Below are 14,562 nucleotides of genomic sequence, written 5' to 3' on the forward strand. Positions count from 1 at the left end.
CCTGTGTTTTATGAAGCCAAGTAAGGCTGATAAACCTTGTAGATAGCCCTCTTATTACAATATAAACATACAGCTAGTTCTAGAAAAAAATTGCACACCTGCGTAGCACCTAGGACTCAGAAAGCAATAACAGGATTAAGATGTTACAGGTTCTATTGTAGCATAAAGAAATTAAGGTTTCTGCTCTATGACTGCGATACTTCCACAATTATAAATTAGGAGAAAAAATCTGTTTAAACAGTACATTTTTAGGACATAATCCTTTGCAAAGTCAAAGCAAAAGTGATGAGACTGATGTTAATGACTCTCACTGAAAAAGAACTTAATGCGCAATCTGGCAGCTAATTGGGTTGCCATGAAGAAGTGAGTGGTACGATTGGATGTCCTGCTTCTAAAGACAGGACGTTAGAGAACGTGGGCTTGGGGGCTTTCAGTAAAACTCGTCTCTGGATGGATGCTCACTGAAGGGATCATGTTCAAGTTTTTTTCATTCAAAACAAACCCGGGACCAGATTTCTTTATTAATGCAGATATACTTGACCCTTGAATGAATGGAAGCTATCTTGACCATAAATGTCAGTGAAAGGGAAGTAAATTCAGAGAGACCTGGGAACTCAGATTACACCTGCAAATCTGCCTGGAGGAGAAAGAAGGAGGTGAATTTGTACACGGTAGAATCCCATTGTAATCCAATGCAACATTCCACAGACCAGCCACACACTTCGGTTTGTTGGAAACACAACACAGAGTATTACAGCCTATTTGAACAATGCTCACAAGAAGGTAATGACTGTTTTGTCCCCATTGCCAGCTTTTACCGTGGGGATCTACCATATGTATCTTGAGGCAGGAAGTGGAAGGCATGAATGAAATATTGACAATAATAGATATGAATAAAACAGAAAGCTTATCTTTTCCCCAAGCTTTCAACATTTAAAAATTATTTTTTGATTTAAGGCTTTAAGTTTATCCTCCTTTCACATTCAAGGCAGGGGAAGAAAACTGTCAAAACCAAAAACTAAAATCATGAGCTTGGCACTTTTGTGATAATTTGAGAGGGTGTCTACTTTCTTACATTATATACATACATCTATAACGACATCAAAAAAAAATTTAGAGACTTGTGGGTACATATATTTGCATTTACATTTTTTTTGTTTTTCATATGGGTATTTTGTTCTTTGTGTCCCCCACCTTTTCATTTATTTTTGGTTTCCAGCGTTTCATTTCATTCAAGCATTTCATTTTTTCACTGCATCGGTTTTGTGCCCAAACTCCCAGCATCTGTGGCTACATCTGTCTTTTCTTTAAGCAAACCCAAGGATCACTATACAACATGTTAACAAGAGAGGACAGAGACAGAGACAGAAAGAAATAGAGGAAAGAAACCAAAAAGATGGGGAGCAAACACTAAACTAAAAATTTACAGAGAACCTTTACAAGAGAACTATTTCAGTACGGACAAGTGAAAATGATGTGTCAAAATCTCTTATTTCCATATTTACATTTATAAAAGAACTATACAATAGCATCATTGTTCAAATTCCAGCTCCCATTTCCAGAGGATGCTTGGTCCAGGAGAAAAGACAACGGGAAAGTGAATCAACAAGAGCAGAGGCGCGTGGAGTTCCTCGTGGCCTGGTCTAGACTAGGGGGCGGGGGGCCAGGCAGCTTCCGTGGGTTCATCTGTCATCTTCACCGTAGGGATTCAGCGGCAGGTTTGGCTGTGGATTGGCTTGCTAGCTGCTTGTTGTATATGTGCCATGCAGATTTTACCCTTTCGAAAATTAGATCTTCATGCCACTGGAGTGTGTCATTGGTAGGAAAAGAAAAAAAAAATCATGCCAAATCATTTTGAAGATACTAAGTGCCAACAGGCTGAGGAAAGAAAAAAAATCATTTGCTATCTTTTAATGGTTCTTTTATTGCACTTAATTGTGTGTGTGTTGTTCCTTCTTCCTTTAGTTAGAAAAAAAAAGATTCTGAAATAGTTCTTTTTATAAGTGTCTTCCCCCCCCCCCTTTTATTGACAGGTGGTGGGAAAGGTTCTTTGAAATTATTTCCAGAAAGGACAGTTTTCTTTCACCCCATCCCTGTCACCCCAACTTCAGTTCTGTAGTTATTACCACCCAATGTTTTTGTTGACAGACTTAAGAGTTCCGGCAACGATGCAGCAAGGATGTCATACCCAGAATCCAGCAGTGCAAGACGCTGTTCCTCCGGTGCCGCTGATTCAGATGGGGCCTTGCTGAGTAGGGTCGAACCTCCTCTTCTTGACATTTCTTCCAGAGTGCGTCAAAGGGAAGATGCAAGCAGAAGGGGGGAAAATCCACAATATTAATCAGATCATGACGAGAGAAGGGTAATGATAATGACAACCACGCTGGTTCCAGAGCAAAGTAATCAACTCGCCCTGAGGCAGATTTTCCAAAATAACTCTAAATAAAACGTAGAAGAGCTCAACCTTTTGGATGGCTTTACAACCTCCCGGCCAGTGTATAGCCTTGTGAAGCTCAAGAGAAGCTTCAAGTTGTTCACTGTAAATCACAGAAAGCCTCAGCAGCCCAATTTGTCTATCTCAGAAGCAAGTGACAAGGCTAATTTTCACCAGATGTAAATTATTACAGTGAGGCCTTTCCAATTAGGGGGCTCTTAGGAGAACTAAGAAAAATTCTGAAGGTCTTGTAGCTGCTTCCTTCCAGAACTCGAGAGCTCTGTATCAGTGGATCAGCCTTCACCAACGTGGCAGAAAAAAACAAAACAAAACAAAAACAAAACAAAAAAAAAAACCCTTTGCTTTATTCAGTATCTTGCTGCCTTGGGGGTGTGAGCTCTTACCTAACTCTGGAACAAGCGTTTTTCTTACCTAGAAAGTTGAAAACCAGAGTGCACAGTCAGACAGCACACTCAAAGGAGAATGGACACAGGCTCGGGTTAGTTAAGCAAATGCAGCAGCTTAGCTCAGTTGAAATAAGCAAGTTAAAATGCTTTGCTCACAGTGTCCAGTCTCCTAAAAAGAAGTTCCTTTGTTTAAAAAGAGAAAAGAAAGAACCAGCAAGACACTACAAGGCAACAACAAAAGTTGGTTGCAACCTCCCCATGGTCTGGCTTCATGTGGGGCATCAAGCAAGGGGGCTCATGCATTCAGTCTGTGCGCTGGGCGGGTGCAACGCTGCTGCCACCGCGGCATCATGCAAGACCGGAGACCGAGGACTCCCTGCTGAGATCCCTCATTCCCCTGCCCACTCACTCAGGGCCGGGGGCTATCCTGGAAGCCCTAAGTACCAAAAGGATTACAGTAGATTCCTCCTCCCCCATCGGTAATTCAAAATAAAAACAATACCAAAGCTCAAAAGATGTATTAAGACATCCTGCCAAGTCCTTATTTTTTTTCCAAGATGACCACTTTGATGCTTCTCTTTTGAAATAGCAGATATAAAAATCTTTAAAGAAAATCTCCCTTTTCTTTTTTAAAATTTTCATGACGTCTTCATTAATGGCTAAAGCGTGTGGATCCTTGGCCCGACAGGTAATGCAAATACTATTTGCAACAGCCCTACTTTTTCTCTTTTCACCATTCTCCACTCCCCCAACCCCCCCCCCCCGCCCCTGGACAGTCTATTTGAGTCAGTATTCTTAAAAGCCTGCATTGCTGACGCTGCCCAGGAAAGAGAGGTGAGAACAAAAGGGAAGTCTCCTGTAATGTATGTCACTGAGCTACTGTGCTTCACAGCACAGGTCCTGCACCTCTGCCCACACTCACTGCCCTGGAAGGGACATGTGGAAGGAACCGCACGCACTCCTGCGAGTCAGGTGGGAAAAAACTGGGACTACCTGACCTTGTGAAATAGCCCCAAGGGACCAGGAGCCTCAACTTATTTAGATACATATTGCTGGAACTCACAAGAAACATTAAACTAATAAACTATCTCCCCAATTAAAATGGATGTGAATTTAAAAAAAGACAAAAGCAAAAATGGATGTGGAAGTCTGCAAGTGCTGTGCATATAAATGACTATACTGCCCACATCTAAATTCCTTTATTCACATTCAGGGAATGTCAGATAAATCACTACGTTCAAGGTCATCACGGCAATTTGGCTCATTTTTAAATGGAGAGCTAAAATCCCACTTCAGCCTGGCACACAGGCCATCTCTAGTGTCCAAAAGCTAGTGCTCCTTTTGAAAGTCAGTTCTGAAGCTTAGATGGCATTTTTATGGAAACAGTGTTCTACAGTGTGACTGGGCTCCCAGCTCAGACCAGGAGGCCAACCCCGCCTCCTGTACATGGGAAAATGGACTCAATACCAATGAGGAGTTCCAGGACCACATTCCCTCCACTCATGGCCCAACAGGGGGAAGGTGGAGCCCCATGAGGAACAGAGAGGGACACTCCTGCAGCAGGCTGACTTGGAGGGCTCCTCATGGACACACCGTAAAACCACTGTGGGCCACTGTATGTTGAGGACTGCCTGCCCTGAATTTTCTACATGCAAGTCTCTTTGTTCTACTTTACGTGAAAGCACAGCTATCATGGATAGGGGTTTGCTATTTCCCTCCCACAACTGCTTCCTCTGATTACCTCTGCTCACTAGAGTCTGAAGGCAACTTTCTCATCATAACCTGCAAGGTATTTCTGATCATTATAAAATATCAGTGTAATCCATAAGCCCTGCTTATGGTCAATACCCAGTTTTCATCAATTTTTACTCCTTCTGAAAAACCTGCCCTTCTGTCTACAATGTATATTATACTATGTATACATCTATACAAAATTAAAACGAAGCTCTTCAGGGAACAGTAACCATCTTGGAACTGTAAAGCCTTCAGATCTGTATGTCTGTCCACCACTATCACCCTCTTATCTTTCCATGATGAGTCATGGCCTGCCCACCAAGAACCTCTTGCCCAACCCCCTCTCCTTGGCTACCTTCGACTGAGTTCATTTCCCCAGGGGGTTGAGTCAGGGAGCTGAACTGGGTCTTCCTTGGCAACCCGGCATCACCACCACCTGCTGGGTCTGAGTGAGAAAAAGCCTAACCCAGGAGAGCCAGGAGTGCAGGTACTAGGGGAATTCGGCCCCTTATTTTGTACAGGGATGTGGTCATGGAATTCAGATACACAGCAGCCTGGTTCTCCTCCTCATGGAAAGCTAGCTAAAATTGATTCCATTTTCTAATTCTATAAAAATCAAAAGCAAAAAGAGAAAAAAGAAAAATGTTTGTTTTTTTTTTGAGAAAATGTAACTGGCAATTATTAAGGTCCTTTCAAATTTCATCCAATGTGACAGTCAAACAATTCAGTTAACTTTCCTTGTGATCATCCAGAGAGGGCCCTCCAAATTTCATCTAGTGTGAGCACCTGAGCAATCTTCTCTTTCGCACATCCAATGAAAAGGAACACAGGCCCAAGAAGATCTCCCAGAGTCAAGGTCAGGCTCAGTAAGAACTTGTAACCCAAGTGAGTTCTCATAGAGAGAAACCACATATTTAATTGCACACTTATTAAATGAGCACGTTTGATGCCAGAAGCAGCTCTGCCGGGCCAGGATGGCCACACCTGCTACCAAACCCCATGGAGAGAGACCAGGTAGTGGGATAATGGGACATGGCAACGGGGTCCACAGACTGAGACATTATCAGAGAACTCAGTACTCATCCTGAAATCCTGTGATATGAATTGTCAACAAACTACGTCACCGTTACCTTCTAGTTCTCTCTCTACCATCACCTAAGATCTCTCTTTTCTACCATCATTACCTACAGTGTCGACAGACTTCATGTGCATGTAAATGACCATATTGCTCACATCAACATGCCTGTCTTCAAGCTTAGGGAATTCAGGTAAACAGCCATATCCAAGTTAATAACAGCAATTTTGTTCATTTTTAAATGGAGATACGAAATTCTCTTTTAATGTATTTGTCACTTTTCCTAAGCTTTAGAGAAGAGCTGCTAAAATGATCCTTCATCTACTTGATCTTTTCCAATGCCCAGGAAAAGCAACAGCTCTAATAACCTAATGGATGAGCATTATTATTCAACACTGAACAGGGGCCATGAGTCTCCAAGGGTCAGTCAGGATAGAAGTTCGCAATCCTCTGCACTGCAGTTCATAGCTTTATTTAGTGTGCAGGGAAGGAGAGAAAAGTGCATGGGGTGAGTGTAAACAGATGCAGTTATGGGGAAAATATGCACAAATTGGAGTGCCAAGGGTCTGTGTTCAGTTTTCGCCGGATTTCTCAGAGAAAAATTCTAAGACCCTAACGTTTGAGAATTCATAGACTACATTACCCTGTAGCGTGCCCATAGTTGTGGAGTATGAGATCACCTGAAGTTCCGAAGGTAGCCTACCACAGTACCCAATACGTCAGAATGTGTTAAAGAGAATAACCTACCAAATAAAGCATTTTTTTTCTTTTTAGGAGTTGCTTATGGAAGTCTTGTTTGCATTAAACAAAGCTTTCAGACTCCTGTTCTGCTAAAAAGAAGTCATCTAAATTCATATTAGTTTATCACAACAGTTGTGATAAAGCTTCATGATCACTTTACACACACACAAGAGCACACTTTCACACCCGCATGTGCACTCACATATGCTTACATCTTCATCACCTATTTCTGGGTAAATACGGTTTAAAAACAGAACCATAAAGAATGGCAGACGGTGCCAGGAGTCAGAGCACAGCTGTGTTTCTCATTCATACTTGAACCTGTTACGTTTGATGTGATACTTCTTCCACGTCTGCATTGCTCAGACTGTTACACGGAAAGAAATGTGACATCAGGAAAAGGCAGTACTTTCCCTGAGCGGTTAGTATACTTTCTTTAACCTGAAAGTTTATGCACCGTCAGAGTCTTCAGACTACTTTGCTAATTCCTCTTCTAGCAATAAAAACCTAATTCCAAGAGGGATTTCCAATAAAGGGATATAGAGCAGTCATTTTTACAAACTATTTTCAGATTCTGACTCTAAAGACCTCTTCTATTTCTACACTGAACTCAATGAAATAACTCAAAGTTTCAGTTCAACTGGCAAATAATTACACTTCCAAATCATCTCTAGGCTAATAATCTCCAAAACTGTCCAAATGGCCGGAAAACCTAAGGTTTATCATTCAGCACCCAAGGCCTTTTATTGCAAGATAGAAGTAGTTATTTAAAGTTGAATACAAACCACATAGCTACTACTAAAATCTAAAGGAAAGGTCTAAAATCTAAAAATCTAAAGTACAGATCCTCATAGAGCAACCAACACCAGGAAGAGTGGCAGTTTCTCCAAATTTAAGCTGCTAAAGTGATCTGTCCAAGAATTATTATCTTAAACAAACTTATGGTTACCAGTGGGGAAAGTGGGGGCAGATAAATTAGGAGTTTGGGATTTGTAGATACACGCTACTATATATAAAACAGATAAACAGCAAGGTCCTAGTGTATAGTACAGGAAACTATATTCAACACCTTGCAATAACCTATAATGAAAAAGAGTATGAAAAGGAATATATATGCATATCTGTATATATAACTGAATCACTATGCTGTACACCAGAAATTAACACAACATTGTAAACTGACTATACTTCAATTAAAAAAAAAACTCATAGTCTAACTTTGGGGAAAAAAAAGAATTATTCTGTCTTCATTTTTTTCTTTGTTTTAAGGCAGAAAATATTTACTTCACATTATCATGTGCCTTAGACCATGTTCTCCTTTAAGGGAATTATTAGGGTCATGGGACAGGGGATGGGGTATCAACACAGCCCAGCTGCACCCGTGTCTGCATGGCATTCCCACAAAGGTTGTTTCTCACCTCACTAAGTGTCCATCTCTCCCCTACCTTTTTTTCCTGTTCTTCAGATGATTAGACATCTCTCTCAGATATAAATAAAGCATACGGGCCTAATCCACTTATATACACAGTGATAAAGGCTTTTTCATTTTTCCCCAAAGAAACATGCAAGTCAAGCTGTGAGCTAGGCCAGGCCACTGTTTTGAGGTCCTGCTACATAACAGTGCTCTCATCTCCAAATGCATCTGTCATTGCATGTGGCTGGATGGCAAAGATGCACACAGTACACTCCTAGGCCTTTGAAACTGAGGTTTCCTAATACCAAGGAGGCATAAGCTTGGGCATGAGCCAAGTTTACTTTTCTTGAAGCATACTTATGAAAAATTTCCAAGGAGCATTATGGAATGATAACAGATCATGTGAACTACTATAATATACAATGACTTTTTCACCATAATGAGACACTAAGAAAAGTTTTTGCTGGAATTAGGTCAAGCCCAAACCAACATATATTCTTTTGTTAGGTACTACATAAGTGACTCATCATCTGGGCAATATCTTGATAGTACCATGATGAGAAATTTAATTGTGAGTTGCCCATTTCGTGTGTCTCTGTGGTTTTGAAAGACTCTGATGCCAAAATTACTGTTTCACCAGACAAGTTCAAGTTTATAAATATCCCTGTGGAAAAGAAGTACCATCCGATAACACCTTTCCAAGCTGAAGTCATTCAAAACTCGTAGGCTTACTCATTACATCTTAACGTCATAACAAAATTAGCAGAAAATGTTGAATTGATTTTATCACATTTTAAAATTTAATTTTATTAAATCATCTTTTGGTTTGTTTTTCTTCCATATTCAGCTTCTAGTAATAATAGTTTAGCTAGCTTACATAGATTGAATTCAGAATTCCAAATACAAAATAAAATACATAATTAAGGCAATTATCCAGATAATTCAGCCCCAAAGCTGCCTCTATTAAAAAACTAGGTGGAGGCAAAGTGGGTTTTCGGTCTGGGTAACGGTCTTACTCCCCACTTAAACCTGTTCCATGAGATCTAACTGGAATTGAACTTATTGGGAGCATTTGGCACAGGAGGTCTTATCTACAGATCACAATAATCAAGTGATCACAGCATGAAAAGGTATAAAAAGCAATTATCCAATGAATCCAAGATATGAAAAAATCCAAACTGGATAAATTTGGTTCAAAAATTTGGACCACAGTTAAGGCTTGTTTGTGATTATCTGGCATGTTTATTGAAACAACAGACTCTGGTGATCAATGTACAATCCAAACTGAAAGGCCCCTATGAAAACAGCCGGGGCTTGCCACTCATGTCACTACTGACAGTTCATTAGAAAATATTAAGTGTCACAAAGCCACAGATTTCAAATTCTAATGAGAAACCAATTCAGTGGGTTTGGGAATTAATGAAAATATTTTTTTAAATCCATTTTCATTTAAAAAAAAGTTTTTCAAATCACAAAGCTGTCTATTCCATGTGAAAAAACACGGAGCAAATGATTACTTAGGTGGTGAAAATTTCAAAATGTCAATGGAATATAAACCAGTTTTAAACAGACACAAGGAATCTATATCCACTTATTCCCAATGACCTAGTTTCCTCGATTATCTGCATATAAATAAATGCTCGCTCCTAAAAGCTGGAATGTCTTTTGTCAAAGAACTTCTACTTTGTTCTCCTTAAAGCGGTGCATGGGAATGCCTTCTACAGGTCATATTTTCCCACTTGCCTGAAGCCGATATTTGAGTTTCCATGTGTCTTCTTTTCAGACCCATTTCCGAATCAAAATACTCATTTTTAGCAGTTGTACTGTTAACACTCGAACTCTGGTAGCAGGAACTCAAAACTTGGTTATGTAAGCAGAAAAGAGAAGAGCGAGAGCCACCGAGAAGAAGACATGCGGCGGTGCTTACTTAAATCCCCATCCTGTGCCCCCAAGGACAATAGCTGCTACCAGGATGGCACCAGCGATGGAGCCTATTATGAGATTGGTGGCACTAGGACCTGCGACAAAGGATCATGGGAAGAAAGTCACATGAGCCAACCACTTTCGTTACCACAAGGGACAGGCAGGTAAGCGCTTTCAGGAAGGACATCATCTGAGTAAAAAGATTGCTAAACACTTAAACCACCTTCATGTGGACAGCTACCACTTGGATTTGTACGTCTGTAAATCTCAAGTTTCTGCACCGCTGGCAAAAGTTCCCTTCCATTCACCATGCGTAGAATTTGAAGCAAATTACTTTCTTTCTTCTCCTCCCCTTCCCCTGTATCACGCATCAAACACGTAGAAGAGCAAATAAAAAACATGACTCCGTAAGAATTTGACTGGCCAATGAGGGCAAGAAAAGAAGGAAAAATATTCCACTAAAGTGCTCTTTCAAGCAGCACATAAAGTTGTCTGAAGGCTAAATTTTTTTTTATCCCCCACTGGAGACAGTTCAAATTTTGAAGTCAGAAGGTTTACTAATTAAGATCTAACTCTGAAGCTCTCAAAGATGTCTCTTCCCTGCACAGACTTCTACAGTGTTTACACAGCAACGTGGGGTTCCAAAGACAAGGTATAAAGGACGTAAAAAATTCATTTGGGTTAATTTTGGGGAAATGGGAAAAAGATTCCTTAGGTTTGACTGACTCTACCTTTCAAGTTTCTAGCTATTACTTAAGAGAAATTTGAGGCTTGGAGATAGGAAAAATCAAACAAACAAACAAACAAAAAAGAGTAAGGACAGCGAGAAAGAAAATGCAAAGTGCAGTTTCTAGCAATTGTCTGAGTAAGAGTTGATACGCATAGTAAATCCTCTCCACCCACATGGGAAACACCTTAGTTCAGTATTTTTAACTTCCATTTCTTTTGGGGGGGGTTGGGGGTAGGTAATTAGGTTTATTTATTTTTTTAGTGGAGGTACTGGGGATTGAACCAAGGACCCTCCTGCATGCTAGGCACGAACTCTACCACTGAGCTATACCCTCCTCCCCAAGTATTTGGAAATGTAAGTAACATTAACTTTAGTACAAGAATTATTCTAAGTATCACATCCTTCAGGATGCTAATACGCAGGGACAGTGCCCCTATCAGTCCTAACTATCGATCCTTGTTCCAGAAGTAACACAGCCAATTTTGACAGTTCCCCTAAAATCCTGAGTTTTCGGATACATTCATTTCCGTGTAAAAATATTCTCTTTTCTGCTCACATCAGTGCCCTCAACTGTGTACATAAATGGATGCCACTTCTAGCAGCACTAAGATTGTGTGCATTGCACATTTTTACTCAGACCACCCAGAGCTGTGGGTGTGACTGGGGCGGTGGACGACCAGTCAGTGGGAATCTTGGGGCTGTGGTCTTCACAGGCTCCTGGGCTGCGACAGGCGAACCACTGAGCTTCTACGGAACACAAACCTCAGTGGCCTTTAGAGACATACCGATAATAATTAATAGCAATAATGAGAGAAAGAAAAGCAGGTTACCTGCTGTACACCGAGCACACTTAACCATGTGCTGAGTGCAGTTCTAAACCCTTGATAAATATTATCTCATCTGATCCTCACAAAAGCCATATGAGACAGGAACTCTCATTATCCTTGTTTACTAGATGAAGAAACAGAAGTTTCTAGAAGTTAGTAAGTGATGGAGGCAATATATGAACACAGATTTGCCTGATTCTAAAGCTTGTGCTATAAATCGAGGGTCAGCAAACTATAGCCCACAGGCTGAACTTGACCCCGGTGCCTTTTGGAGGAGGGGGGCGCAAAGAAATTTTATTGGAACACAGCCACGCTTACTCGTTTACATGCAGAGGCACGAGGCTGTGACAGACACCCTGTGGCCTGCAAGGCCAAAATGGTTTACCAACCTTCCAGAAGACTGCTAAATCCTGCTCTAAAAGAACATTATTCTATTGAGATGTATTTCCTCCCTACATTTTAATAAGGCATCGAATTTGGAAACATTCAAAAAATTTGTATTCCTGTGCACATTCTGTGTGCTTTACAAATGATCTGCACTTTACTAGCTCAGAGAGCAGAGGTTGGGATTAGAATCAACACATAACCCATGAGACCTGATTCCTGATTTACAATTACCAACTAAAGGCAAGAATCCAAAACCAAAACAACAACAGCAGCAACAACAAAAACTCCAACAAAGGAATCCTCAGTGACTAAGTGAACATTAATGCTCTCCACTGAACTACGAAGTGTTAAGACCAGCTATATTGTACTATGTGGATTCTACTTTTAAAAAGCTGTATTTATGTTTTGAGCAATTATGGCAAAATTTAGAGTTTGAAGGGAAAAAAGTCAGTAAACTAATAGACAAAAAGAGTGCATAAACCAAGCTAAATAAATAAATCTATTTTTAGAAAACATATATATATATATACTCAGACAGACTTACCTGTCACAACCAGAATTAGCCACAAACCAACAACAGTGGAAGGAATGAATGAAGCAAATGCTGGTAACAAAGACTATGCTTTACAACAAAGGCCTTGGATTTTGCCCACCTCTAAGACACCAAGGGAAATTTATTAACATTCATCCCTTCAGTTAGTACCTTGCTTATGGTCAATAAATAATATAAAAATGGAACTGGGATGATTTTTAGAAAAAAAAATCTTTCTTTAAGGAGGAATTTCACATAACTATATATATAGAATTTCTCCTGGGAAAGGAATGTGGCTTCTGAATATAATCCAGTCAACAGATCCAAGGTGAAATTTTACAAGACAAAGTTCTTGTTTTCTCTAAATGTTTTACCTCTGTTATATACTTCATTTTCTAATAAGTAAGAAGACATAAAATTTATCTTTTCCAGTATTTCTAGCTTCCCCTGGGTTGACTAACTTCATGGTCCTTAGAGACAGGATGTGAATTAGAAGATCCCAATCTAGTCAAAGCCCTTCAGTGCAGGAGAGAGAAGGGTTAGGTGATCTTCAACATGAGGTGTGACCTAGGGACCTGCTCCCCTCTTAACGCCATCTGGGTGCCTGGGTCTCCCAGGTCCGGTCTGTAAGAAGAGCATCTGCGTGCTGTATCTAGTAGGATTCAGGAGGAACACGTGTGATGTTATTAACACGCTGTGGTTTGGAGAAGTTGCACAGACGCTTTCTGGTGACTCCTTAAGATACTAGTAATGAATGCATCGCTGGGCCCCTGTGAAGTATTACCACCACCACACTGAACAGAGAAGACAGTATGTGTAGAAGTATTTCTGCTACTTATAAACACTCTCTCTGTAATTAGAGGGGGAAAAAATCAGGATAATCTAGTCTACAGATTAGCAATCTCATGAAAGCAATATCCCTTGGAGAACTGACAGCTGTTCTGAGGATGTGGATCAAGGACAGAACCACCTAAATAAAAAGGCCAGGAGAGCTGTATTTCTGTGTGAGCTCAAAGAGCAAGTGGCACACAATATATAGATTTATACACTGGCTATTTTTAACACAAACCCACTAGATAATCTGCAACTGTTCACTTAAGGTTCTGCAGGTTTGCACTAAATATCCTTTAATTCTTAATGCCCCCTTTTTCCCAAATATTTATGTAAACTTCTGATCTGAATAATAAACCTATTTTATAAGAAAAAAGAAAGGCAGTATCCTAAACTTCTTTTTAAAAAAATTAAGCTGAAGCCTCCTATATTACTCTGAATAAATGGAGAAAATATTAGTTAAGTATTATTTGAATTCTTTAAAAGAAGCTACCACTGTTGATAACACCTAGTTGTATATGTGACTCTATTTGACTGGTGAGGATTAAATTCATTGTAAGAAACCTAACAAAACATTCACATAAAAACATTTTTGTCAATAAATAGGTTTTTTTTTAAAGTCTGTATCTTAAAATTACTTTTACAAGTGGAGGAGCAATGGAAGCTTTTGGACCGTTGCCTTCATTGTGAAGACATCAGAAGCACCCCAGGATTAGTTTATGCCCCACATTGTTCCAGACAGGAGAAGGTTCTCCACTGCACGCGAAAACCACATGACACAGACACATCCAAATCACACCACAAGGGGGCACCAGCACAGGGAACGCAGCAACGAGACAACACATGGGGAGTCAGCTCATACACCGGGAACCAAACAGAAACATTCTGAAACTGAGAAAGATGCTTACTCTATTCCCCACCCTGTGCCTCCAAAAATCACCCCCAGGGCCAGAATGGTGCCTGCCACAGCACCTATTAGCCTGCTTGTGGCCATGTTCACTGTGTGGAGGGAAAACGGAGATTTGGTAACAAAGGAAATTAATTACACACTGATTTCACTAACATAAAACAGAATCTGTCCAGGAAGTGCTTTGAAAGTCAGTTGAATATTGAGATCCTTGCTTTAAGATCTGAAATCAAGATCTACATACACAAATATTTGAGGATGATTTTGAATTTACCTTCAAATTCCACAAACGCTACTTAAAAACATAATCTTTTATAAAGACTTTAAACACGTAAATAATCCAATTTGAGTTATAGGTCCCACAAGGAGTAAGTTAAAATTAAAATGTAATTTAAATTGCATAACAGCAAATCTGTATTTTGGCTATGAAAGTCATAAACCATTAGTATACTTTTTATAAACTTCTCAAACTGGGAACTATGCCTAAGCAGCTAGATTTTTTTTTAATTCAGAATTTGTCATTTGAATTGTGTGAAAATTCCTTACAAATTTAAAACAGAGTATCTCTCAAATGAAATGCATTTTTTACCTGGAAGGTTATTCTACCTGGAAAAGTAATG

At 39.9% G+C, this 14,562-nt stretch overlaps 1 protein-coding gene across 10 annotated transcripts in view; it reads right to left on the reverse strand.

Moving 5' to 3' along the window:
* Window positions 1-493: 493 nt before the first annotated feature.
* Window positions 494-14,562, reverse strand: part of ADAM23 (ADAM metallopeptidase domain 23) — a 216,114-nt gene continuing 202,045 nt past the window's right edge. For 4 of the 10 annotated variants that reach the window (XM_072961391.1, XM_072961389.1, XM_072961393.1 and 1 more), the window contains one exon: window positions 1,831-2,282. In XM_072961391.1, the coding sequence (XP_072817492.1) occupies window positions 2,083-2,282 (200 nt within the window). In that variant the 3' untranslated portion in view covers window positions 1,831-2,082. Of the gene's footprint in view, window positions 1,804-1,830; window positions 2,283-9,732; window positions 9,824-13,939; window positions 14,035-14,562 lie in introns of those variants that run through there. The other 6 variants (XM_072961392.1, XM_031678166.2, XM_072961390.1 and 3 more) reach the window with 4 other exon arrangements.

This window comes from Vicugna pacos, chromosome 5, assembly GCF_048564905.1.
Source record: "Vicugna pacos chromosome 5, VicPac4, whole genome shotgun sequence".
NCBI classification, from domain to species: domain Eukaryota; kingdom Metazoa; phylum Chordata; class Mammalia; order Artiodactyla; family Camelidae; genus Vicugna; species Vicugna pacos.